The sequence below is a fragment of the Equus przewalskii genome, chromosome 21 (genome assembly GCF_037783145.1).
Source record: "Equus przewalskii isolate Varuska chromosome 21, EquPr2, whole genome shotgun sequence".
Taxonomy (NCBI): Eukaryota; Metazoa; Chordata; class Mammalia; order Perissodactyla; family Equidae; genus Equus; species Equus przewalskii.
Window position 1 is genome coordinate 25,341,611 of NC_091851.1, and position 27,712 is coordinate 25,369,322.

The 27,712-nt window shown below is 49.0% G+C and overlaps 2 protein-coding genes across 7 annotated transcripts in view; one reads left to right on the forward strand and one right to left on the reverse strand.

The window, feature by feature from the left end:
• Positions 1–927: 927 nt before the first annotated feature.
• Positions 928–3,956, forward strand: MAP1LC3A (microtubule associated protein 1 light chain 3 alpha). Its single transcript, XM_070588161.1, has 5 exons — positions 928–2,625; positions 2,889–2,944; positions 3,035–3,141; positions 3,359–3,528; positions 3,790–3,956. The coding sequence occupies exons 1-4, from the start codon at positions 2,586–2,588 to the stop codon at positions 3,519–3,521; spliced, it is 366 nt and encodes a 121-aa protein (XP_070444262.1). The 5' UTR covers positions 928–2,585; the 3' UTR covers positions 3,522–3,528; positions 3,790–3,956.
• A 199-nt stretch (positions 3,957–4,155) lies between these two features.
• Positions 4,156–27,712, reverse strand: part of PIGU (phosphatidylinositol glycan anchor biosynthesis class U) — a 114,811-nt gene continuing 91,254 nt past the window's right edge. For all 6 annotated transcript variants that reach the window (XM_070588122.1, XM_070588123.1, XM_070588121.1 and 3 more), the window contains 4 exons: positions 26,158–26,301; positions 23,289–23,413; positions 16,892–17,034; positions 4,156–4,591 (listed from right to left, as the gene is read on the reverse strand). In XM_070588122.1, coding sequence (XP_070444223.1) covers positions 4,478–4,591; positions 16,892–17,034; positions 23,289–23,413; positions 26,158–26,301 — 526 coding nt within the window. In that variant the 3' untranslated portion in view covers positions 4,156–4,477. The remainder of the gene's footprint in view (positions 4,592–16,891; positions 17,035–23,288; positions 23,414–26,157; positions 26,302–27,712) is intronic.

The following is a 27,712-nucleotide window of genomic DNA, read 5'->3' on the forward strand; positions in this document are numbered from 1 at the left end:
ACACTAACGTTTATTTTATTGGTCTTTTCAAAGATCCAACTTTGTTTTATGGTCCATACTAGTGTTTTTTTCTGTCATCAATATCTACTCTTCATTATTCTCTTCCTTCCGCTTTCTTTGGGTTTACAGTTATTTTAAAAATTCTTTTGACATTCAAATTTTCCATGTTTCTTCTTACTTAACTAAAAAGGCTGTAAATCTTTTTTTTTTTTAAGATTTTATTTTTCCTTTTTCTCCCCAAAGCCCTCTGGTACATAGTTGCATATATTTTTAGTTGTGGGTCCTTCTAGTTGTGGCATGTGGGGCGCAGCCTCAGCATGGCTGGATGAGCGGTGCCATGTCCACGCCCAGGATCCGAACTGGTAAAACACTGGGCCACTGAAGCGGAACAGTGAATTTAACCACTCGGCCACGGGACCAGCCCCAAGGCTATAAATCTTCTAAATGCTGCTTTAGTTGCCCCCCTCCCTGAGTTTTTATGTGTATTCTCATTTTCAGTTTGATCTAAATAGTCTTCATTTCCATATGATTTCATCTTTGAGTAAAATGTTTTTTACAAGTATGTTTAAATGTTCAAACATTTGGAGTTTACTTGGCTCTTGTCTGTGGTCAGAGAATATGGTCTGGATGAAATTGACTATTTGACATCTGTTGAGATTTGACTTGGGGTCTAGAAGGTCATTTTGTAAATGTTTCTTGTGTACCTGAAAGTAATGATATTAGGTTCAGGGTTCTATCAGGGTCCATTGATCAGGATTATTAACAGGATTAAAATCATCTATATCCTTTTTTGGGGGTGTTTGGTCTATAAGGTACTGAAAGAGGTCTTAAATCTCCCACTATGATGAAATATTTAGGCATTTCTCCTTGTACCCTTGTCACTTCTGCTTTATACATTTTCAGCCTTTTTTTTTTTTTTTTAGCCTCTAATATAGAAGTTATAGCTTCCTTTACCCCTAATAGTGTCTTCTGCCCTAAAGCCTATTTTGTCTGATTTTGCTATAGATATATCTTTTGGTTAGTTTTTCCCTAGTATATCTTTTTCTTTCTTTTTACTTTTGGTGCCCTTTGGTTTTAAAATGCCCTCTTGTAAACAGCATAGAGGTGCATTTTATTTTTCTTGGCCAATCTGATCATTTGTTTTAATAGGTGAACGTAAAGCACATTTTCTCCCTCTGGTTTTGTACCATTTATCTACTTCTTACTTTGCTTCCTTTTTCTCCTTTCCTGCCTTCTATTCTAATATCCTTTACTAACCTTTTCTCTTTCTTGCACTGGCAGTTATACTTTCTATTTGTAATCTTTTAATGATCCCTCTTAAGTCTTTGAAATACATACTTGACTTTACAAAGGCCAACAATTATCAATATCTTTATCCTCCCCTCAAGTAAACCAAGCTGCTTAGAACTGACTCCCCTCTCCAGTCTTACTGTTACTGTCTTCCAGGGGCCTGGTTTTGGACTCCACAAATCATCACTCTTCACGTTCCAATGAAGTGCCTGTTTAGATCTCCTTTTACGTTTATCAGTTTAGTTGCTCACCATTTTTCCATCTAATTTCTTCTTTTTGGAGTTCTGTAACTTTACTACAAAGTGCCTAGATACCGATTTTATTTTTATTTATCCTGCTCTGGATTTTATGAGAATCCTCGTCTTTAATCAATTTAGAAGCTCCTCAGGAACTGCCTCTCCCACAGTCTCTTCTCTCCTTCTGGAACTCTGATTGGCCCTGTGAGTTCTTTTCACTTTACCATTCCTGTCACTCCCTCTTTTATACGTTTCACCACCTTGTCACTCTGGTTAATTGCTTCTAATCTATCCTCCAGCTCAGTGATTTTCTCTTCTGCTGGGTCTAATCTGCTTCCTTGCCTTATCCTTTGAGACTTTAATTTCAATAGCTCTATTTTTCAATTCTAGAAATTCCCTTCTAAAACCTGTGTTCCTTTTTAGTGCCTTGCTCTTTCACGTTTTAATCCCCGCTACCCTACCTTCTTCCTTCTCTAACATAAGCTCCACGAAGGCGAGGAGGACTTTTGGTTCACTGCTGTCATCCCCAGTGCCTCCTACCGTCCCTGGAACAGACTCAGAGCGCGCGCTGTCAGATGAATTTAGTGACAGCGGGAACAGAAGGATGCTGAGCCGCAAGCTGGGTGGACTCTCCCCACCGCTGGAGCTGGGAGCCCGCTCGCCCAACGGCTCGCCGGCTTTCCAGCCTCCGCTCAGTCCCGGCCTGGGTAGAAGGGACGCGCAGGCCATGACGTCAAGGGACTGTGACGCCTGAAAGCCCCCGCCCCTCCGCGGCGCGGGGTCGGGAATCCAGGCTCTGCGCCCTGACATCACGGTCCGGGCGGGCGGGTTTTGCGTCGGCCCAATAGGAGCGGCGCGCCGGCCTCCCCTTTAAGGAATGTTGTGACCTGACGTCACCCGGGCTAGTTACCTCCCCGAGCCGCCGCCGCCGCCGGGCTCAGCGCGAGCCCAGAGCCCTTGAGTGCGAGGCGCGGAGCCCCCGGAGCCCCCGAACCGCAGCCACATCCCCGAGCCGCGCGCCCCGGAGCCCCGGCCTGCGCGCCCCGCCGGGCCGGCGCGATGCCCTCCGACCGGCCTTTCAAGCAACGGCGGAGCTTCGGTGAGGCCCGGAGGGCGATGTGCGAGCGCGGGGTGGGGGCGCTGGGGTGGTGGGGGAGGGCGACCGACCCGACTGCTGTAGGTGACGTCAGCCCCATGACGTCAGGCTCCGGCCGCCCCCTGGGCTGGGAGGCAGGGTCAGGCCTGGGCCCAGGCCTCCGCCTCCCAACCTGGTTCTGTGCCGGGGCTGGGGGGCCGACTGCCCGGGGGGCGGGGGCTGTGGGGAGGCGGGGCGGGGCCTCACCGCACGACCGCTGTCCGCAGCCGACCGCTGTAAGGAGGTGCAGCAGATCCGCGACCAGCACCCCAGCAAGATCCCGGTGAGTCCCACCGCCCCCTCCCATCCCTGCTCAGCCCCAGGCCCCGTGCCCCACCTCAGGCTGACGCGTCCCACCCCACCCTGCTCCCAGGTGATCATCGAGCGCTACAAGGGTGAGAAACAGCTGCCCGTTCTGGACAAGACCAAGTTCCTGGTCCCGGACCATGTCAACATGAGCGAGTTGGTCAAGATCATCCGGTGCGCGGGCAGCAGCTGTCAGAGGGGAACTTGGGTCCTGCTGGGGTCGGGCAGGGGGCTGGGTCCTTCTGAGAAGGTTGGGAAAGGTCAAGGTCAGGGCTGGGGTCAGCGTCAGGTAAGAGCCTCTAGAAGGGGCTGGGATGGCGAGGGGGGTCAGGGCTACACCGGCCTAGCAGCCAGGCCGCTCACAGTCGGCATGCCCTCCTGCCCACCTCAGGCGTCGCCTGCAGCTGAACCCCACGCAGGCCTTCTTCCTGCTGGTGAACCAGCACAGCATGGTGAGCGTGTCCACACCCATCGCCGACATCTATGAGCAGGAGAAGGATGATGACGGCTTCCTCTACATGGTCTACGCCTCCCAGGAAACCTTCGGCTTCTGAGCTCGCAGTAGGGGGGGTTGGCCTGGGAGTGGGGGGCCCTGTCAGGCTCTGCCCAGGTAGCACCTGGCTCCTGAAGCGAGCTGCCTCTGCCCCTGCTGGGCTGGGCAGGGATGCGCCTCCTAGCCAGGGGCACCAACCATGCCTACTCTGCCCCTGGGTGGATCCTGGGCTAGTCATGTTAGGATTGCTCCTCTGGGTGCTGGCTGGGATGGGGGAGGGTGGGGAGCAACCCCCAGCACCCCTGCTGTGTGGTTTGTCTTTTTTTTAGGCCCCTGCCTGTCTGCCCATCTGTCCCTCCCCAACCTGAGGCACTACCCCCTGCCTGGACCCGCCCACCCCTGAAGGACTGGCCCCTGGCTCACCCGTCTTGACATGGTGTATGGATCTGTGGTTATTGTCCCTCTGCAGAATAAAGATTGCTCAGGCCTGCCTGGCCCTTTGCCTCTGGTTGCGTGGGGACTGGGGAGGGCTGCTGATGGGGCTGTCCCACATCATTCTTAGCTCGCCAGTACACAGACTTGAGTTTTGTGGACTCAGGGCTCCTTCTGGAAACTGACACCAGTGTGTGGTGTACCACAGCCATATTAGGGGCCAAGTCTACCCTTCCAGAGTACAGTGTGGTCCCAGAGTAGACTTCTTCATAACAAAAAACATTTATTAAGTAGCCACAAGCTAACAAACCCTGCTCACCTGCTTCTTCCCCTTTCCTGCCTGGGAGGGGGCTCCTTGGTGTGCAGAGTCACAAAGAGGGGGTCCAAGTGGAAGTGCTCCTGGCTACTCCCCACAGGCCTTGATGCCAGCCTTGGCTCCCCTCTGGTGCCGGAGATTCATGACCCTGGACTTGAAGAAGCTCATCTGCCCGAGGACTCGCCTGATGGCAGCTCTGGCTGGAGGGCTTGGCCCAGCTTCGGGCCTTTCACCCCCTGAAGTCTGTGCAGCCCTGTGCCCAGCCAGGCCTACTTGAGCACAAGCATGGCCTCCGTGCCGTCCTTGGCTGTCAAGTAGAGACCATGTGTGAGGTAGTACTCCCGCCGCAGGAAGGCGTAGAAGTAATCGGAGATGAGCAGGATCTGGGCAGAGAGAGAGGGTATGAGAAGCTTTGAGGTACCTCTGCCTAAACCCTGGGTCCCTGAGGGGCAAGGCAGGTGTTGGGGAGAGCCTGCCCAGGGACCCGCACCTCAGAGCCACACTTGACCCTGCAAGGACTCACTAGCACTTGTACTGCCCTCCCTCCCCTACCATGGTCTACACCTCCAACCCAAGTCCTGCCCTCTGAACTCCAAACTGGTGCCCCTCCACCCCAACCAAGCCCCTTGTCAAACCTGCTTCTCCCACTGGAAACCTATGCCCCATTTTCTGTCCAGGTGTTCAGGCCACAGAATCAACTGACACTTCTTCCATACACAAAGCCACCACGTCCTGTCAGTTCTACCTCCTAAACTCTCAACTCCACTCATTTCTATCCATCCCCACAGCTACCACCATGGACAAAGCTACTGTCATCTGAACAACAGCAGTCTCTTCTCTGGGCTCCCTGCTCTCACCCCCCACCCCAGTGTTTTCCCTAGCAGCTGGAGAGCTTTTCAAACAAATCTGGTCCTGTTACTTCCCTGTTTAAAGTCCTCTAAAGGCTTCCTACGGCTCTTAGGGTGAAGATCCCTCCCTGAGACTCCCAGGCCTTGCACCTGGTCCCTGCCCATGGACGTGCACCACCCTCTCCCCTACTCCACCTCACTGGGCTCTAGCCACACTGGCCTTTTCCCTCCCGCTGCAGGATCTTTGCTGTTTCCTCTGCCTGGGATAGTCTCTCCCCTTTCATTTAGTCAACATTTGCTTGCCATTCAGGTCTCAGAAAGGATCATTTCCTGAGAGAAGCCCTCTCTTACCCCTCAGATTGGGTCTTGGCCCCATTAACCTCTATTTGGTAGCACAAACTCATCCAAATTGCAGTTTTACATTCATCTGTGTGACTGCCTGATGACTGTGGCTTCTCCCCTGGACTGGACAGGATCCCTGAGTGGTTCTGCCACCATGGTATCTATGCCCAGCTCAGTCTGTTTTTCCCATCTGGGCCACAGAATCCAAAGGACCCTAGCAGCCCAGCCCACCTTCCCTCTCACTGAGTTCCAGAGGGCAGCAGGGATTTGCCAAGGTCCCCCACATGATGGACCTGCAGTCTTACACTCCCATTCATCCCAAGCTCCCAAGACCTCCATCCAGTGCCTGGAGCAGGAAGGGTATGGCCCAGCCCCACTGAAGGATGAGGAGAGAGGGGCTCACCACTGCAGACACCACCAGCTCTCAGGCACTTAAAGGCCTCTCCGACTGTCATCACCAACACCTCTCGGCACAGATGGGGAGACAGAAGCCCAGAGCAGGGGGAGCACCTGGCTAGGGTCTTGGAGCAGACCAGAGGTTGAGCTGAGCCTGGGATCTCGACTCCCAGAACCCTGTCCTGGGCAGTCTCTCTCACACAGTCTTCCCTCTTTCAGAGGGAAGCCCCTAGCTGGTTTCAGGCTGGCTGAGACAACCTCTTCTGACCCTGAGGTTTTCCATTTGGGCTGGGAAGGAGAGCACAGAGTGGCCTGGAGGAGGAGCTCAGGACCAACACCAGTGATGGCCCCTTGACAAGGACACCACAAGAGTCCATCTGGAAGGCTTGATGATCCCCATCTTACAGATGAGGAAATTGAGGTTCAAGGAGTTCAGCACGTGGACTAAGGCTATATTGGGAGAACTGGACTAGTGGCCATGACCTTGCAAGGCCATGCACAGGGGGCCCAGTCTGCCAAAGGGCACAGAACTCGGCCACTGACAGTATCAGTAGAGCAGACCGAGACCAGGGAGCCCCTGAGGCATTGCCCCACAGCTGCCCGTGGGAGGCGGCTATCACAGCAAAGCCTGCAGCCCCTTTCTCACCCACGCCAAAGATGCCCAGTCTGGGGAGTGGGAGCCTGGAGCCATGGCTGAGCGGGTGGGGGCTCATCTCCGAGCCCGGTCAGATGAGGGGCAGGTGCAAAGTCACAATTCACAACAAAATAAAATGAGCCAACTCCCATGTAACACACAATCAGCTGGACAAGTAGTAGAAAGTCAAAATACTAGGTATTAGGTTGAACCATATGAAATTGCCATTTTTGTAGATCAAAAATGGTTGAGTATTGACAATTTCATATGGTTCAATCTAATATAAAATGGAAAAAAATACAAATAGTAGATTAGGCATGTTATTTAGAAGTACTAGAACAACAACTCTAAGACTTTAGGGAGATATTCTTTTTCTTTATAAGCCTTAACTTTGTAAATTATGTACATGTATTACATTGATTAAAAAATCCAATTAAAAACAATCAGCCAATAAATGATTGAATAAATAAATGGGGGAGAATTTCTTTTGGAATCCTTACAGAAGAATTCCAAATAATATATGTAGATAATCCCCTCCAGGAGGTGGAGCTTAATTCTTGCCTGCTCCCTACCTCCCGCCCACCCTGGGCTCGACTTAAGGGACTCACTTCCAAAGAACCAAGCAGAGAAAGAGAAAATCATAGCTCTACACTGGAGAAGCCCGGCAAACACTCTCTTAACCAGAGGATGAAGGGTAACATTAGCATGAACTCATGTGGCTAACTAGCATGTACTTCCTGAGCGTTCCAAAAACCCAAAACCCGGTCTCATGATGAGAAAAACATTAGACAAACCCAAAATGGGGACACTCTACAGGACACCTGGACAGGGCTCCTCCAGACTCTCCAGGCCATGAGAAATTAGAAAGACTGAGAAAGCAAGCAGAGGACACAGGGGAGACATGACAACTAAATGGAATGTGGTGCCCTGGACTGGATCCTGAAAGAGAAAGAAGACATTACAGGGAAAACTGGTGAAATCCACATCAAGTCTGGAGTTTATTTAATAGTAATGTGTCAGGGTCAGTTTCTTGGTTTTGACAAATGGTACCAAGGTAATATAAGATGTTAACAATGCAGGAAACTGGGTGTGGGGCATATGGGAACTCTGTACTATCTAAAATTATTCCAAAATTTAAAAGTTTTTAAAAAAGCAATGCACTCTTATTATATGCAACAACATGGATGAACCTCCAAAAGGTTTTGCTGAGTGAAAGGCGGCTTTGGGAAATGTACATGTAAGATTTGTGTTTTTCATTGCATGTAAATTTCACATAAGAAAAATATAAATAAGTATTGAGTTCTGGTTAATGATATACATGCTGAAATATTTAGCAGGAAATGTACTGATGTCTGCACTTCACTTTGAAATACATTAAAAAAATAAGATGGATTGAGGGATGGGTACTTTGTGATCACACAAGTACAGTAAAATGTTAACGGTAGAGTCTAGGTGGTAAGTATGTGGGTGTTCAATGTTAAATCTTTCAACTTTGCTGTCTGTGTGAAAATTTTCATAATAAAGTGTCAGGAGAGGGTGGCGTGGAGGGAAAGAGCCCTGTGTGCTGGCTTGGTCTGTTTGGAACCGAAGGTCACTAGTCCTCAGTGGTTGAACTGGTCCTGTCCCCAGGGAAACGGCATCTTGTGGATACCGGGCTGGCCCAGAGGCGTGGCTCTTTCAGAGGAAAGCCCCTAGCTGGTTCCAGGCTGGCTGAGACAAACTTTTCTGACCCTGAGGCTTTCCATTTGGGCTGAGGAGAGGGGATTTCCCAGAGGTCCTGGGATTTAACCAACACAGCAGCTGCAGACCCAGGGTCCTGTGCCCAGTCTGGGCAAGGGAAGTTGGACAAGGGGCAGTGGAAATAGCATAGGTGAGGTAGTGGCTGTGTGACCCTGTGTAAGTCACTTCCCCCTCCCTAAGCCACATTTTCCTTACCCATAAAATGAGTGGTAAACTCTAGTTTATTACTCACAATGGTGGCTCCCTTAGTCCCTGCTCTGTCCCTCTCTGCTTTCAGAGACCTGAAGAGCAGTGTGTTCTTTAAAGTTGCTCTCACTAACTGTGGCTGAGCCCCTCAGCCTCTCTCCTGTCATCGACCACCAAGTCCTGCCAATTCCCCTCCTCAGACGTCCCACTCAGAGGCCTCACTCATCCCTCCTGGCCCCCAGCAGTCAGTTATGTGACCTCTGAAGTGAAGTCATTTCCCGTTGGCCTACCAAATGGAGTGACATCTGCTCCAGCTCTGTGGCTCCAGACCCAGCACAGGGCTGGCGCTCTGAGTAGTTCGCCAGTCCCCACCCCCTTGGCACTGCCCCAGTGAGGGTTCAGTTGGACCACATTCCTCTCATTGGCAGCCAGAAGGCTCCAAGACTCCCCTTTTGGCCACAATGAAGATATAATGGAGCAGCTGATAAAAGGGTGGCCAGGGACAGAGAGGCATAGATCAGAAGTGGAATGAAACAGTCAGAATACGCTCCATTACAGGGTGGGATAGAAGAGACAGAGAAAACAACATCTGAGTATCTGCCCTGGGCCAGGCCCTTTAATGAAAAGCATATCATTGAGTCTTCACGACACCCTGGGGTAGGGTTTATAAGCCTCACTTAGAGATGAGCCAATGCAGAGGTTAAGAGTCCTGCCCAGGGTCACAAGAGAATAAGCGGAGCGTTGGGCTGCAGTGCCCATCCTGCCTGTCTGAGGCCCAAACCCCAGTCCTTCCTGTCACCCTACAACTCCTCTCAGTTAAAGATGCTGGGAGGTGGGGGTGCAAGGGGCTGCGTGCACACGTGCCGAGTTCTGCCACAGATCCATGCTAACGCTTTGTATACACTAACACTCCTGTCAAGGCTGTACTCCCCAGTTCACAGCTCTATCCCTTAGCCAAGATGAGAGAGAGTTTTGTGGGAAAAGGCAAAACAAGCATCTCAGATATCTGAGCCAGTGAAGGCCGTGAATTCAGTGCGTCTAGAAGCTGCGGGGCTCAGGACAGCAGACACAGCCAACACTGAGCTCTGGGCTGCAGATTTCTGGAGAAACAGATGCCGTCACCCCAGGCATGTCCTAGGTCCCCAGGTCTCTTGCTTGTGTTGGAGATGCTGACACTTGACAGCCAGCTCGCACTTGGGGGAACTCATGTGTAGTCACCATTGGCAAAGTACAGCGTCCTCTGCCCATGCTGCCTGGGGATCTAGGAAACTGGGAGCAAGAGGGACTGACAGCCGACTTGGGGAGCTGGACAGGGCTTTGGCGTGCCAAACTCACAGGCTGAATGGACACAGCACGGAGGAGACGGCTGAAGAACAGAGCTCCAGCCTCCAGCTCTAAAGAGGCAAAACAAGAGGCAAATCTCTGGAACTGCACCTCGGGGTCTGGACGGTCACAAGGCAAGATCAAAGCCAGCTATGACGGCAATTATCTATGTGGCTCTTTTCAATTCATAGACGTTTTCCTCACCCAACTCCATACCGAGTCCTTAGGATCACCCTGCTAAGGCTGAGGAAACCGAGGCTACCACCCCCTCTTGCCAGGTTTCAACAGCCTCCTCCCTGGCGCTCGAGATCCCAGCTCACAGCCCTCACCTCTTCCCTTCCTGGCAGAGGGAGGTTTCCAGAGCATGAATCTGATCACAGTTGTCCTCAGCTTAAAACCAAAAGCTCAGCCTGGTCCTCAGCATAACGAGGCCCATGCAGGCCATGTGGCTCTGACCATCACTGTCCTGAAATGGCCTCATTTCCTATCAGGTAGCATGTGCCAGTTCTACAGAATGACCTTCCACACTCGCTCACTCGCTTTCTCTCACCCCCAGGTCTCACTGAGAACCTGGTTAGATCCTACGTCCCTCTGGCTCCACTTACAGGCTGCCTCCCCCAGAGGCTTCTGCATTTACCCCATGCACAGCACCACCATGCTGCCTGGCCCTACCTGTTTCCTTCTCTCTTCCACAGAATGTGGGCTCCTTGGAAGCAGGGCTGTGTCTCATTGAGCCCTAGCAGAGTGCCTGGCACATAGCAGGCATCTAATTAATATTTGCAAATAAATAAATTAGGCTCAAGGAGTTATGTGACTTGCTTAAGGCCAGTGAGCCAGGACACATGGGACTGGGAGTCGCTGTGGAGTTCGGGTCTCCAAAGCCCAGGCCTTCCTGCTGGCCTTGTCCCCCTGTATTTAACCCGGCTTTTCTTGTCACTCTGGCTGTGGGGGGAGGAGAGGGGTGGAGAAGGGCCTATGAGAGACAAGCTTGGGATGCTGAGCACTGAGCTCAAGGTTTGAGGATAGGAGAGACAAAGGAGTGAACTAATAAGACCTTGACAAAATGCCACCGGTTAAGGAAAAGCAAAGGAAATATGTAAACCCAGTTGGACAAGGACAAGGGGTCCAACCTGGGTCACAGGCACCTCACTTCAGGAAAAACAAATCTTTCCACACACAGACCCACGACTTTGAAGCCAGGCCACAGACAACCCACGGAAATAAACCTGAAATGGGCCCCTATCTGTCCAGAAATGGGGGCTATAAACCTCTCCAGCACTGATGATCTGCCCAGCATGTCCCCAAATATTTCCTCACTAGTCCTATTCCCCAGAATGACACATCCGGCCAGTTGAGAGGCAATTTCAGGAGAGAAGACCGTGGTTTCATTAGTGCTGGAATGAAAAAGCAAGTCCTGAGCAGGACCCAACATGCCAGAGAGTTGGTGCCCAGAGCCCAGGGCTCCAGGCCTCCCTGGAGACAGAAAGCAGAATGGCCAAAGCAGGGCCAGCCCAGGATCTACAGTCTGCAGCATAAGGAGGGGAGTCAGGGCTGGCCTCCCACAGCGAAGAGGTAGCAGCTTGTGGAGTATTCCAGGCCCTGCTGGGGAGGGCAGACGGAGGGTCTCCAGGGAGTCCGTTTTGGACACAGACACAGAGGAGGAATGGGGCTCTCAGCACCAGCCACAGGGGTAGGAGGAGAAGGGGGCTCTGGCTCTGATCACATGGGAACCCAGCAGGACCTGCCACAGGCCCAGCTCTGACCAAAACAGACACTGGAACTGGGAGGTTAGGGTATACAAGGTTATGTGAAATCACTGCTCATAAAATGTGGTTTCTGATCCCAGCTCATTTCATTTATTCATCAATAGACAGTCGCTGAATATTCTTCTTGGTGCTGGGGACGGTCGTGAACAAAACAGACCTGGGGCTGCCCTAAGGGAACCCACAGTCTACTGCGAGGACGTGATAAACAAGGGCACGAACAAACAGACCACTGTACAGCTGTGTGACTTGCAAGCCTCAGCTTCCTCATTCTATCATGAGATGACAATAATAATGCCTCCATCAAAGGGCTGCCATGGGGATTAAGTGAATTCTTTATCATAATAAAAAAAATAGGCAAACATCTTAAAGGGCTGTCAGTAGCCCTTTCCATCAAGTGCGGTGAGCCCACACAGGTGGGACGCAATAAAGAGCTCGCTCTCTCACGTATGGACAAGGAAAGGTCACCAAGGTGTTTCATTAAAAGAAAAAAAGTCAGACTTTCATTGTGATGCCAACAATAAAACATACACACAAATAAAACTCTTTCTCCATGAGCATATGAGTAAATGTAAACGCGCAGGGAAAGGTCCAGAAGGCTGCACAAGCACATGATCCAGAAGATTAAAGGGATCATATGGGCCTGGTCCTTAGGAAGCTCTCTTTAAAAATGAGCCACTATTAATTATAATTTTAGGGAAATATTGCTGTATGTTCCCTGTTTTTAAGTTGAATGGGGGTGAGTAGGACATCTTACTATACTCTTTAAAAAAGCTAAATTTAAACCCAATCCTTTTTAATTATATGCAATCCTTGATGACCATTTTTCTTCTGCTGGTCACTGACTTGCAGAGGAAAAAAGGTTTAAAAAAAAAAGAGGAGTGGGATTGTTCTCTTTCCCTCGGTTTCCGGGACTGAATGTTTCCCTGGGAATTTGCTCTGGGTATTTGAACAGCGTGTTGCTCGTGCTTTTTCCCATGTCAACATCTGAATAACGGCAACAGGACCCACACATGACGTCCAACCCTCTCAACCCTCTGAGAGGTGGGGTTTTCATCCCCGTTTTCAAGAAAACTGCAACCCAGAGAAGTTCAATCACCTGCTGAAGGTCACACGGTGAGGAAGTGGAGGGGCCCTCAATAACCAATCTCAATCCTGCCTTCTCTCTCTCCAACGTGTGTGTGACACTCCCCCCCCCCCCCCCCATGCACCTATGGATGGTTTACTGTTGTCATTTCCTGGTTACTGACTCTGAGGCACAATTATAATTAGCAAATGATCCATGCCACATGTTGAAAAATACTTAATAGCCCCGGGGAAAGGATGAGGCCTAAGTCACTGGCTTACTTGCTGGTATAACTAATAATCTACCAATAATTTGTTCTATAATAAGGTATGGCACTGCCCAACTCAAACAGAGCAGGACTTAAAATCTACAGGTCAAGATGTTCTCTACATTCAGCTGATTTAGCAAGGATGGGCCCGGCTCTGGATACCTGCTGAAAAGCCATACTCATCTGGTGTCCAGGACAGCTCTGAGCTGTCTTGCCCAGGGATGGATGAATGAGGACCAAGTGGCTATAAAGCACCATCCCAGCTAGAAGAGCTGGCTGTGGGACTGAGAACACTTCCCAAATGCCACACATCTCAATGGCAGTGCGGACTATAGGTCAAAAAGAAGCAGGGGCTGGCTTGGGCTGTGGAGGACATGCGGGGTTTCACTGGCCACAGAGACCAGGTTCTAACAAAAGTTGGAGAAGGGTTGGGGACAGAACTGTCACTCACTGACCTTAGCCAGTAGGGGTGACTTGGCCCCCCATCCTGCCTACCTTCAAAACCATCTCCCTTCCCCTCTTACTCTCCAAGTCTGAAAGGCCCAGCTCCTACTCCTCATTCCCTAGGGCTTTTCCTGACCACTCACAAAAGGCAAGGTGACCTCATTCCCTCTAGATTCCTCCAGCGGTTACTCTCTGCACATCTGGCCGTTAGTCACATGATGTTCTCCCTGGCCATCTTTGGTCCATTCATTCATTCAACAAATATTTGCTAAACAACTGCTCTGTGCCAAGCACAGATCTGGTAGTTAGGGACCCTACAGCAGGTAGGACAGGCAGATCTCTGCCTTCATGAAGCACACAGGCTAGTGGGAGAAGTAAAGAGAGAAGTAAGTAAACAATCTAAAGTTACGAACTGGGTAAGTGCTATGAAGGAAACAAATAGAGGGCTAAGAAAGGGACAGTGAGGCAGGGGAATCTCATGGAAGACTTCTTTGAGGAGGTGACATTTAACTTCCTGAAATTCTAAATGTCTCATATTTGCACTCTGGCTCCCAACAGGTGTGAGGGCAGGGGCAGTATAACCCTCATGAGGGGGGACACTCTTCTGCTTCAGTCAATGCTCCAGCATAGTGATATGACTTGAGTGACTGCCTGGTGAGTAAATGCCCCCATCTGACACACCCCTTTAGTGATCTGGCAGTGACAGTCACAAAGCCCAAAGCCAGCAGTCCCAGGAAGCATTTGACCTGACAGAGTTGTCTCTGGCTCAGAGCCACAGAGTCCAGACCCGAGGAGGCCGATGACACAGGCGTGCTGGATGCCTGAACAAGCTGCCAGCTTATGGGCACTTGGACCACTGCTTGGAGGCCTGGAGGTTGGTATGACCTGTCGGAAGGGCAACTTGGCAATATCTGCCAAAATGTACAAGCAGAAAATCCCACCACCTGAAATGTATCCTAAGAAAATACTGGCATGTGTATACAAGAGCATATGGAGGGACACACAAGGCTCTTCCATTTATAACAGCAAAACAACCAGAAGCAACCTTAACGTCCATCAATAGGGGCTTGGCTAGTCAAATAAATTACAACACATCCTACGATGGGACATCAGAGCTATTAAACAAATGGTCTCAAGATGAGATCACTAAGTGAAAAACAGCAGAGTAGGATGTCTTCTTCTTCTTCTTTTTTTTTTTTGGTGAGGAAGATTGGCCCTGAGCTAACATCTGTTGCCAATCTTCCTCTTTTTGCTTGAGGAAGATTGTCATTGAGCTAGCATCAGTGCTAATCTTCCTCTATTTTTGTATGTGGGACACTGCCACAGCATGGCTTGATGAGTGGTATGTAGGTCCATGCTCAGGATCTGAACCTGCAAACCCTGGGCCGCCAAGCAGAGTGTGTGAACTTAACCACTAAGCCATCAGGCTGGCACTCGTTTTTTATAAAGGACTATTTTTGTTGTTGTTGTTGTTGAGGGAAGATTCGCCCTGAGCTAAGATCCATGCTGATTTTCCTCTATTTTTTAGTATACGGGCCGCCAGCACAGCATGGCCACTAACAGAAGGGTGTAGATCCACACCTGGGAACTGAACCCTGGCTGCTGAAGTGGAATGTGCCAAAGTTAACCACTAGGCCACGAGGGCTGGCCCTGTCATTTCTTTATATAAATAAAAAAGCTATTTATGAGTGCATATGTATTTAGAGCTGTCTGTAAATGCACAGAGGAAGTCTGCAAAGACACACACCAAACTGATCCCAACGACCACATCTGTACTAGGTGGGAAGGGATGGGGGCCTAAGTGGAGCTTTGATTTTCATTCCTTATGCTTCTATTTTGTTTGACTTCTTTTTCCTAGCAATAATGAATTCATGTGTTACTTGTATGACTAAAAATACATTTTAAAAAGAGATTCAGAAAAAAAGTAAAAGACAATGCCAACAGTTAGGCTACTTTTTCTCTATAGCTCAGCCACTAACACACTCCGTCTTCTCGGCCTTTGGTTCCCACTCCCAGCCCCATTCTCCTTTTCCAAACAATTCAGTTTCTCCTGCCTTAGATGGCACCTGACCATTTGCAAACATCTCCCATGCTGTTTACAGAGATCCTTTGCTCATAAAGGCAGCCATATAAAAAACCTGCTATCTGGCCAGTTCCATGAATGCTTCATAATCACTGCAATTGTACTCCTGACCCACACTTGACACTCATGGCCTGACAACAGGCTGTGGACTATTTCAGTGGGGCTCGCCAACCTCCTCAGAGGCCAAGGGCAAGCCCAATGCCTTCACATGCCAGTCACCACTTTCAAGGGAAAAGGGGATTTCAGCAATAGAGAACAATCTTTTGGACTCCTTCAAGATACTAAGTTGAATCCTGCAGGTTTCTGTTTGCATGGAACACAGGTAGGAGGTGCTGAGCATCCACCATCAATAACCCCTGTGTGGTCAGGGAATAGACCCTCTAGCTTGGTCCCACCCAGGTTACAGGGCCCTGCATCTCTCTTCCTGCTATTCACAAACCAAGATAAATAGCTGGACTGGACATTAATTGTCCAGAAATGTCCATGCAGGAAATACCAGACCCATCATTCATTGAAAAAGCCCTATCTCGCTGCTTCTTTCCCAGCAACTAACCCTGGAGGCAAGACTCTCCCTGGGGATTATGGCTGGCATCACTACTCTTTCCAGCTAGCCTTGCTTCCCATACAGTCCATTACGCACAGGAAATGCCAGGCTGTGCCAACAGCAATTGAAATGGTAAACAGGACAAGTGATTCTCATAAGACCTCGACAATGAGGACAGAGCTGACCTGAGAGAACGTAGCAGAGGGGACGAGGAAAGTCTGCTAGACCACCTGCAACAGAATCTCTGGGAGAGGAATCAGGGAATCTACTTTTTTTTTTTAAACAAAGTCATGTAATTTTAACAGTCACAACATTAACTACAGGATTTAAAACATATTAACAGGGAATCTGGATTTTTAACACCCTCCCCCTAGTGATTCTGATGCTGAGAACCAGTGCTCTATGGTACCAAGGGAGAGGTTCTCCCGGGGTCAGAGGAAGGTTGGAGCTCCTTGCAGGTACTTCTCATTCTGTGACCCCCTCCCCACATGCCAGCCTTCTCTCCACTACTCCCAGCTGTCTAATTTGCACTCCAGACTTACCCAAAGGCTAGACCAAACTATTTCTCATCTCCCTGCCTTTGCTCCTGCAGTGCAGTTGGCAGTGTCTCCTCCCCTTGCTGCCCTCCCCGCCGCCACAGGGTGCACTCACTCTAGGTGCCACACAGCCCAGACACTGTTCCAGAAAGAGGGTGGCCTCAGAAACTGAGCCTTCCCTGAATTTGGTTCTTGGTTTCTCCAATGACCTTGGGCAAGAGACAACCTCTGTGAACCTCGGTTCCCATTTGTAAAACATGGCTAACACTGTCTCACAAGCTTGCTGTGAGAATTCAGTGAGGTGATGGCTCAGTACGGTGCCCAATAAACTGTTAGCCAAATTCAGTTTTCCCCGCTGCTCTTACTTCTCTACCTGACTGAGAGCTACTTGAGTGGAGGAATTGTCCCTTTAGTCATGTTCGAACACCTATTTTGCAGAACCCAGGGCCTAAGTCGAAAGTCTGAGGCTACGAAAAGAATCCCTGTCTCCATGCTGTCCTTGACTCTTACCTGCCCAACGTTGAAGGTCAGTGTGATGGCATAAAAGAAATTGGAGTTGGCACTTCCTGCATAAATCCAGAGGTGCCACAGGACAGGGAAGAGCAGGGAGCAGACGATAATGATGCAGGCAAGGACAAAGATGTTTCGCAGAACTGCAAAAACAGATGGTCATAGTTAGCCCAATGCTGATTCTCTTTGAGACCCTTTCTTGCTGTGATGGCCCCACATGATGGAGAGGCCCAGGGAGAGCCTGGTGTAGCTCAAAGGCAGAGCCCCTACCCCCATACTCAGATGCACCAGGGTGTCAAGGGGAAAACCTGAGACCCTTGGCAATGGCTCCCCATGCCCAAAGCTAGTGGGAGGTCCTAGATTTGGACTCTGTATCTCCCACTGTGGCCTTGGCTGGCCAAAGATGGCAATGCTGTGAATGCCTCTGGGCACTGCAATGGGGGCATTTTAGCAAGACACTGCCCTCTACCCTCTAACCTCGGAGTGTCCAAGAGTAACTCCTCCCCTTTCCCCAAGCAGGGTGCTGCTTGGCCACCTCAGATCATGGATGGGAATGGCAGCATGAACTCACGCACATTAGGGCCCCCCAGTGAGTCTCTGCAGTGCCACAGCCCCAGGTCTGAGGAACAAGTTTTCCATTCTCCTTAATTCATGTCTGAGGTCCCCTGCCTTGCTCTTCAAATGTCCCTCACTCTTCCTTAGATGATTTAAAAATCTTTTTGACACCCTCCTTCTCTAATATCACTCCCCACTCACACAGGGAATGTGGAATCCCACCGGGGAGAAAGCTCTCCCTGAGGCCCCAGGGAGGACCTGCTACACAGCGTGGCCCACGGGCAGGCAGCCGGAGTGCAGCTGAGGGGAAGGCAGCACATGGTGGGGCACAGACGTGGCCTCAGAGAGACCCTGGTTAAAATCTCTACTGTGCCAGCAAGGTTCTCTGAGTCTCAGCTTCCCCATCTCTAAAATAGGGCTACAATGCCTATTTCATAGGAGTGTTACATGAATTAAACAAGATGTATGAAAAACCTCACACAGATGTATTACAGATGTGTGTTTTCAACTGCTGCTGTAACAAGTTACCACAAACTTAGTGGCTTAAACAATATAATTTATTATCTTACAGTTCTGGAGGTCAGAAGTCCAAAATGGGTCTCACATGCTAAAATCAAGGTATTTGCAGGGCTGCATCCCTCGGGAGGCCCTGCGGGAGAATCCGTTTGTTCACCTTTGCAGCATGTAGAGGCTGCCTGCATTCTTGACTCATGACCCCCTTCCATCTTCAACCAGCAATGTCAATTAGGTCCTTCTCACTCTGACCTCCTCTTTCACCTCCCTCTTCCACTTTCTTTTTTAAAGTAGACTCTAGTTTTTCGAGCAGTTTTAGGTTCACAGAAAAATTCAGCGGAAGGTACAGAGACTTCCCATAACCACCTGTCCCCACCTCTTCCACTTCTAAGGGCCTCTGCGATTACACTGGGCCCACTGGATAACCCAGGATAATCTCCCCACCTGAAGGTCATTTTGCCATGTAAGGTGATACTTCACAGGTTCTGGGCATTATGATGTGACCATCTTTGGGATGGCGAGGAGAGGCATTATTCCGCCTACCACATGGTGCTATTTTTTCCCCCTTTTAATTCAACAGCTTCTATCTGACAATAGGATTATCTGCTATTTTCATTTCTTTCTTTACACTTTATTGTATTTTTTTTAAGATTTAAAAAATTTTTCCTTTTTCTCCCCAAATCCCCCAGGTACATAGTTGTATATTTTTAGTTGTGGGTCCCTCTAGTTGTGGCATGTGGGATGCCCCCTCAGCATGGCTTGATGAGTGGTGCCATGTCCACGCCCAGGATCCAAACAGGTGAAACCCGGGGCCGCCGAAGCAGAGCGTGAAAACCACCACTTGGCCACAGGGCCAGCCCCTAAACTTTATTGTATTTTTAAATAAGCTAATAAATACTATTTAAAATACATTAATTAAAAGAATACCTTTTTAAGAAAAATTTAGCACTGGGTCTGGGTCCCAGCAGACACTTTATGAATAGAAGTTCCCTTCCTCCCTCTGATCCTGACCTTCAGGAAATCCCTTCTCCTATCAGAGTTTTGAGAGATTTAAGCGATGGGGAAACTCCCGGACCTTAAGGCCACTTGTCTCATTTGTACGACGACTTGGTTGAAATGCTATACAGGGGGCTCATGCATTGGAAGGAGGACTGCATCACACACACTATTCTCAATTCTGGTCGTAAAATAAAATCACTTGGGGAGCACCACCCAGACTAAGGAAATCGGAGTCTCTAGAGGTGGTGCCCAGGTGGCTACATGAGTTTCTAAAAGCTTCCCCAGTGATTCCAATAGGCAGCCAAGGGTACAACCCACTGGGTTACAGCTGTAGATCCTCGCCAAATAAGAGGCCAGACCAGTCTGCAACAGAGATTCCACTGGTCTTCAGAGTTCTTGTTAAAGCTGAATGTTTTCAACTTAAGATTCGTTCCTTTTTTTTTTAAAGATTGGCACCTGAGCTAACAACTGTTGCCAATCTTCTTCTTTTTTTTAATTCTTCTCCCCAGAGCCCCCCCAGTACACAGTTGTAGATTCTAGTTGTGAGTGCCTCTGGTTGTGCTGTGTGGCATGCTGCCTCAGCGTCACCCAATGAGCAGTCTGCACCCGGGATTTGAACCGGTGAAACCGTGGGCCACCGAAGCAGAGTACACGAACTTAACCACTCAACCACAGGGCCAGCCCCTAAGATTCATTCTCTATTGAGAAATGATAGGTGTCTTTTTGTTGCTGGTTGTTGTTAAAAAGTCCTTTCTTTTACAAAATGGGGACAAATGGCTGGTAGTTGATTGTTTCAATGTCTTCAGCAAAACAAAAAGTTTGGCAATTCTGCCACTAGAATTTTTTGAAATGCTAGTGGTCTAGGAAAGCCCACAATTTGGAAACACTGGGCTGGAGGGCTTGCAAGGTCCTCTTTTCCAATCTGAAATTTCCACGATTCTAGGTTTTCAAAGATGAGATTAAAACTCTGACTCAAGCCAGCCTGAGACCGATCTGGGAAGCCTTGTCCTTGCAAAAGGGATTTTGCACTGAGAATTATTATTATTAAATAATGTTACAACCTCAAGAAAAGAGAACAAATCTATTTCCCATTCCTCCACTCTAACATCACTATTTACATTTCTCAGTGGTTCTTTCTGATCCCCTGGAAATTATTTGCTGAAAAGAATATACACTATTCCTAAAATAAAACTCTTGCGCCTGACAGCCTAGGTTGGTCTTTGTTCCGTGCCTCTAGCCACTTTGGATTTCAGACCAGGTGATAAGAAGGTGAGCAAGTGCACAGAGACTGAGAGAGGCTCACAGCAGCTCCAGGGTGCAATCACGAAGAACGCAAAGATACATTCCCATGTGCCTGAGGAACGTCCCCAATGTCCAGTTGGCTTCTGGCCGGTGGTGACCTTTGCAGGACTTGAGAGCTGCTACTCACTCTTGCTGGCCGACAGGCCAGAGGATTAAAGCTATACGCCAGAACAGATGGAGCTAGGGAGCCGGGGCACAGGACAGCTTGTTCCAGGCACCAGGAGGTGTCAGAGATGTCAGAGATGACCAGGGCCTAATGAGACGAAAGGGTTCACCCTTCACCAGACTTGCTAGGCCAAATGGAATCAGATTCCCCACTATGTTCACTGGGTGGCTTACCCAATCTCTGGCTCCACTAACGACAAACTGAAACTTCAGGCAAGTCACCTTACCTCTCTGAGCCTCAGGCATTCAGAAATAAAATTCCAGTTGCAGAATTCAGTCTCATCGAGAGGGGCAGGGACACAGAGGGGATTTAGGGACTTCAAAGGTTGTGACAACGTTCCCTTTCTTAAACTAGGTGCTAGGTACATGGCAATTTATTGTATTATTATTCTTTAAAATGTATATATTTTTTTATCAATTTTTTAATCTTTATACAACAGTTAATAAAAGCAAAATAAAACACACAAAATCCAGCCCTTTGGTAACTGGCTCTTTCAGCTGGACCACTTCGGGTTGGCACCGGTTCTGCCAGCAGGCTGTTCCCTAACACCGCAATTGTGTGTCTGTATGACTCATCCTGGCCCCAAACACCACAGAGTCACGGCGTCTGGGGCCCTTACTCAGGGAAGGGCCCACGTGCCTCTTCCCATCCCCACTGAACAGGATAGGAAAACAAAAAGGTGAATGTGTGAGCAGGCATGTTATCACCAGTAACTAATGTTTAAACTGAATTCTTAACCCCATGAAAAGTCTGAATATATTCAACCCAGACTTAAATACTTCTAAAGAGTCTCTAGTCATAGGTCTACAGGACTAGGCTGAAGACGCTCCTGGCTGAATTAATGACTCACAGTTGTCATGTCCCAAATAAACACTCTGAGCATGAGTATTCCCTGCCACAGGAGCGGGGCATCACGGGGTGGCAGCCAATGCTCTGTGCAGGACCTTGAGACGAGCTGAGTTTGCCCAGCCAGCCGGCAACAGCACCTATTAAGTCATCCAGGTCTCTGGAAAGCCCAACCATACTTCTTGTGCCTCATCACCCCAGAGGGCATAAAATAGCTTAATAGCTTAAGTCTTGAAAAATATGTTTATTCTAATGACTCTGAACAACTCTGGCTACCAAGCCTGAAGCTTTCATCGTGACACCATGCAGGAGACCCCCTGCACAATTCTGACTGACAATAACTGCAGCGCTACTTACATTTATTCTCTCTCGCACTTAAAACACCCATGAAAGATATTCTCCCCATTTGAAAGATTAAAAAATAGGAGGCTCAGAAAGGTTAAATGATTTGCCTAAAAACCTGTGGCTAATAATGGGAAAGCCAGGGTTCAGACTCAGGTCAGTCTGGCTCCAGACTGTGTCCAGCAATATGGGATGAAGGATATTACCCGAGGGAGAGAGATGCCCTACGTGGGATAGACAGCTAAGAAAAAACAACTCTACCTTTCAGGAAAGATGGTCAATGTCCCCAAGACCCACCCTGCCACAAACTGGGGTATGTTCACATTTGGTGGCCTCGTGACTTGTCACTGCCACTCTGCCAAGGGGCCCCAAGCTGACTCTGAGCCTGCTGGACTGGGTGATTCTTGTCTGTGCAATGAGGATGTCACTTCCTCCTCCCAGTCAGGCTGGATTCATCACTGCCCTGCCAGGCCATCACCTGTAAGATTGGCCTGCCCACTCAGCTGTTTACCTTCACTCAGAGGCCCACTCCTACAGGTAGGTTTCTTTCTGGCAGCTGGTCAGTTTCACTTCCTGGTTGACACCCAGACAGCCCAAAACAACAACAAAGACTCATTCCTCTGAAGCCTGCCCTCCCTGAGTTCTTTCCTGACACCTTGCTGTGCACTCACTATAGGCGAGGAAAGTTCAACAGCTCCCTTCCCATTTTAGTGACAGAATCAAGTGGTGTTGGGCCACTGACATTGCCTCTTTATTAGGGAGGTTTAAAAAAACCCATCCACAAACATCTGCCGAGTTGTTCTGTGTGTCAGGTTTGATCCTGGTTGTTGGGGACACAAAGGCAAGTGAGTCATGAGCCTACCCTAAGGGAGCTCACAAACACTGCAAAGAACCCACAGAGAAGGCGAAGAGCCCAACCGAGGGAAACACTGGGGGCCTGGGAAGCACAGCTCGATCACCACCAGGCCGTCTTCTGAGGAGGGGATGGTTAGAGTGTGAAGGGTCTTCAGACAGGTCTGCAGGAGGTATAGTGTTGCCCCCCTGTCTTCTATGGACCTTTGGGTGCAGCACTGGGAACTGGGTTAAAGTCCAGGTCCAGCAGTGCACTGTCCAATACAGTAGCCTCTAGCCATGTGTGGCTTCCTAAATTTAAATTAATTTAAATCAAAAATTCAGCTTCTCAGTCACACTAATGGCTACTCTATTGGACTGTGCAGATATAGGACATTTCCATCATTACAGAGTCTTATCGGACAGCACTGGTAGAGGCTCACAGATCTGGATTCCAATACCAGCCCTTCCACCGACCAGTCAGGTGACCTTGAACACATGGCTCTACCTTTCTCTACCTCAGTTTTCTCATCTGTAAAATGGCATACTTTCCTCAAAGGCTGGTGTGAAGATACAATGAGCTAATGCATGTAGTGTTCTTAGAGCCACAGTGACCAGGTACGCAGTTAGTGCTCAATAAACGGTAGTTATTTTCATTATCATCACTAGCCCATAGCACCTAGGAGGCAGATATAATACCTCCTGTCACTGCCTCTCTCCTGGTGCTGCTAGCACCACAGGTGTCCAGCAAATGCCTATAAATTCCTTTTTCCCTAGCTGTTTCATCCAGGGGCCTGGCTGACACAAATCTGCCACCAGGGGGTTAGAGGCAAGAGTACTTACATCTGTAGAGATGGTTCCACACAGGGAAGAAGGCCATGTAGAGGGCCACATCCCCCACCGTCGGGTAGGACTTGAAGATAGAGATGATAGCAATCTGGATGAACATGAAGAAGATAGGGTGCTCCCTGTTGTAGGGCAGGGCAGACAGACAGACAGAGAAAGATCAGTCAGGAACCAGGCCCACCCCAGAGACTCCTGACCCCATCCCTCAAACCCAAAAATACTCTCCAGGGGACTTCAGGCTCTGCTGCCCATGAGACATGGGGCCAAGCCAAGTAGCAAAGCAGAAAACTATGGGGACCCAGCGATGCCCAGAGGTGGTAAGGAGGGCCCAGCAAACACAAGAGAAACAGCCCACAGAGACATTTCCCATCAACCCCCTCCTCTAGCTCCAGGCCTGCCCCCAGGAGCCACCGAGGAAGAAAACAAATGAAGTCAGCTTCTTTATGACTAGGCTTAAATGACTGCTTGTCAGAGTAATGAGGCAGCCTCCCTTGCCAGAGGCCCCTCTGACAACTGGACCCAGGACTTGAAGTGTCTCCTTGCTGATGTTTTTTTCTCTGACAATAGGGTCAGTGGGGTCTATGATGAGCTCCTTTCCAGAAAAACTGAGAGCTGCATGCAGCTTTTCAGCTCTTAAGGGCTGGAATTGGAATTCTTGTTACCTTAAACTAGTAACAGTGGCTACCATTTCCTGACCCTCACTCTGTCCTAGGTTCTGTGTTAGTCTCTCTTCTTGCATCATTGCATGAGATCCTCACTACACCCCAACTACCCCGCGAGGTAGGCAGTACTGTCATCTGCACTTTGCAGATGAGGCAATGAGGTTCAGAGAAGTGAGTTAGTAAGCAATGGAGTTGTTTGTCTCCAGAACTCCTAAGCACCGCCAATACTGTTCTGAGTGCCTAGCATGATCACAGCTCTGATCAGGGAGGCCGGACAGAGCTCAGTCTCCAGCGCTCCTCCGAGAGCGGACCAAGTGCTAAAGGGAAGCCAACAGGAAGAGGCCAGATCTACACCTTCCTCAGCTATACCTAAACAACATGCACGTGACCTACTTCTGCACAGTACCTGGATGCCCAACTCATGAAGGTTTTCTTCATAGGTTAACGGCATTGTCTTGCAGGTCAAAGGTCAGGGTGACTCAATGGGTATAAATCTGAGATGTGAGAAAAATAGGTACACACCCAAACACTCTAGCACTACTACACTGCAAACGCCTCAGAAATGCAGCATGGCAAAGGCACGCAGTCCTGTAGCCTCTAAGAAGGGTCCAGTTAACTAACTGAGCATCTTCCTAAAGACAATCTAAGTCATTTGCTTTGGGCTTTTCAGGTAGCTGGTAACAGCTGCAACACTTCTATGAAAAGGTCAGTGAAAACGAAGTGCCAATAAACATGGAGCCCAGAACCTCCTGCAACACTGCCTGGGGAGAGGTGGCCCAAAGGGCCGTGTTCCCACAAAGCTGGCACTGGAAGCAAACAGTGCAGGCACTGGAGAGTTAGAGGAACTTCATATCCAGGCACAGGAGGGAAGCAGAGGGGGAGGTCAGGTATCTTCATATCCTCTGTCCCCACAACTCTGAGGCCCTTGCCTGGGGTGGGAGGGGGTGTCACATGATGGTGGTGCTATTGTCTACACAGGAGCTATCTGTGGCCTTTCACATGCAGACACTGGAAACTGCTGGAAAGCTAGCTATACAGAGTGAGGAAAGATGCTGTGGGCTCCCTGCTTCTCTCAGCCCAGTGGCTAGGCCTGACCAGAACGAGGGCTGGGAATGTGGACCACAGACAGCCAGAGAGCTCAGCTGGGCAAGGCTGCCAAGGTTCTGGAGCCTGCCAGGCCAAGGAAAGATGATTTTCTGTCAGACGCCAGGCCAAGGCTGTGTCATCGGAAGAAAGCATCAGCTCCGAGCTTTTACAGAATGGGAACGAGGTGCACTGGTTCACTGGCCACAGAGAAAGGCAGAAAGGTTAGCGCAGAGAACTCGAGCTATTGAAATCTAAATCAAACTCTCTTCCAGCTTCCCTGGACCATCCAGGCATATCTGTACCTGTCAGGGCCTGTTTTCCCTTCTCAGAAGCAAGGATAATAGAACCATTTCCAGGGGCTACTACAAGTTATCTCTATCAGAAGCGTGGCATAGCGCAGAGGGCTAAGCATAGATTCTGGGGCCAGACAAACCTGGGTCTGAATCTCCACCTCCATTGCTTACTAGCTGTTTGACTTTGGGGAAATCATTCCACCTCTCTGAACATCAATTTCTTCAACTATAAAATGAGAGTGATGAGAGTAAAATAATGCCTACTGGAAGGGTTAGGTATGAATACATTTCAGGAAGCTTACAAAGTTGTCTGGGATGGAGCCAGGCTCAACACATGTTAGCTCTCTTATACTGCAGAAGAGAGCTCTACAGACAGCCCTTTTGAGGGAAATTGATCAGAAGATTAAACAGAGGGGCAGGTAGACAGCCTTCCAACTAACACATCCTGAGTCCCCTTGGGCAAACTGTCACTGGGCTGCTGACAGCGGACACCCAACAAGATCCACTTTTTCCAAAGACAGGCCCCAACTCCAACCGCTGCTCTTACCCAAAATAGTTTGAGTGGGCTCAGCAGCAGTGTGGGCACAAGTACCCCAAAGTGAGGCCAGGGGAAATATCAGCGTGCTCCAAAGCACCCTCCCTACAGCCTGCACTCATGTGTGACTCCGTTGCTGGCTATGGCCACTGGCACCTGAGGCAAGTGAGGGGCAGGGTTCCCTGGGCCAAGATGGCATAAACCTGACAGCAGATGCCCCCAGTTTGAAGGGCACCTGTAAAGCTACAAACGGCTCTGTGGACAAGGAAGCAGCAGGTCCAACCACTTACTTTAGCTTTATGGCTAAGGGGATGGTGTAGAAGAAGACGTTGATCTGAAACACACACACAAAGAAGAGGCTGAAGTGCTCAAACATCTCCGCAAAGAAGTACCAGAAAAGACCAATGTTTGGAGTGAGATCTGGAACAGAAAGTCTGGAATAAAGAAAACAAAAGGAGAGAAAAAAAGAGAGGGAAGTTATAAATCATCTGCTTTGATCTGATTTTCTCCCGAAGACTGTGGTCACTACGGGGCAGCCAAGGATGATCCCCCAGAGAGGCATGTGAGGGATGTGAGGGGCTCTCCAGTACCCTGGATACAGGTAACTAGCAAAAACAAGGGGAAGAGACACAGAGAATGGTAACCCATAATAAACATTAGCCGAGCCAAACTCTGACATGCCTCAAAGATCTGAAATGAGGCAGAGATTCACGCTAGAAATCAAAAGACCAGACCCTCTTTTACTGCCTAAGACATATACATTTAAAATTAGGAAATAGTACTGTAACAGGAAGAATGGGTTTAAATAAACAATATCTATTTGGGACTTTCCAAAGACTTGCCTCGAGGAACAAGCTCAAAGATTCTGCTCCTCCCCATTCTTGCTCCACATCCCCACAGCAAGAGCCAGAAGACTGAGCACCTGACACTGCAGTGAGACTTCTGGGGGCTTGAGGAACAAGCAGTAGGTTCTGGCTAGGATCTCAGACCTCATTTGAGAAAAAAGAGTTTAACTGGAAAACTTTTTGTCTAGCTGTATCAAATAAAGTTTGGCTACAATTCTGACATCTAAAAATTTACATTATTTTTTATTTAAAAAATATGGAGTTTAAACTGATGTCAATTCACAATTTAAAAAGGGAACAAACGGAGAAGGGAGAAACAGGCAATGGCTCATGGTCAGATTTCAGTGACCAATGCCTCCACCCAGGGCGAGTCTTTGCCTCCTGGTGTAACTACATTCCCTTTTCTGTGAAATGAAGTGAAGAACACAACCTATGGCCCAGCAGAAAACTAGGAAAAGCTTTTTACCAGACATTACGAACTCCTACCCAAGGCAGAGCATGAAGAGCTGAAAGTTACTTGGTCATTGTTATGCTCAGCCAAAATTTAACAGAAATTGGGGGTCCAGAATCAAAAAGGGGATCTGCCACTCCAGCTTCCTTCCCCACCCTGACAGGTCTGTCTATCACCCCACTGGGCTGTGAGTTCCCTGAGGCTTGCACAGTGACCATCCCCCTCAGCATACCACACAGAGAGCATCTAGAAATGTCTGCAGAATTCACACTGCAAACCCATTTCAATTTTCTCTAAAAGTTTGACACATGACAGGTGGCTTTATGTTAAAACTGTCAGAGACCCTCTTGCAGTAGAGGAATATATCCATTCCTGTTTGGGACTGAACCAAAACCTCTCAGGCAGCGGCTGGTAGGCACTTTGGATGTTCCTAGAGAGTGCTCTTTAATCTCACTAGTGCAAAGGTAGTCTCTAAACCAGTGGTTCTCAAAGTGTGTTCCCTGGACCAGCAGCATCAGCATCACCAGAAAACTTTTAGAAATGCAAATT

Coding starts and splice junctions, on each gene's coding strand:
- MAP1LC3A (XM_070588161.1), top strand. CDS start 2,586: ATGCCCTCCGACCGGCCTTTCAAGCAACGGCGGAGCTTCG. Junction 2,626..2,888: donor CAAGCAACGGCGGAGCTTCG/GTGAGGCCCGGA, acceptor CGCTGTCCGCAG/CCGACCGCTGTAAGGAGGTG. Junction 2,945..3,034: donor AGCACCCCAGCAAGATCCCG/GTGAGTCCCACC, acceptor CCCTGCTCCCAG/GTGATCATCGAGCGCTACAA.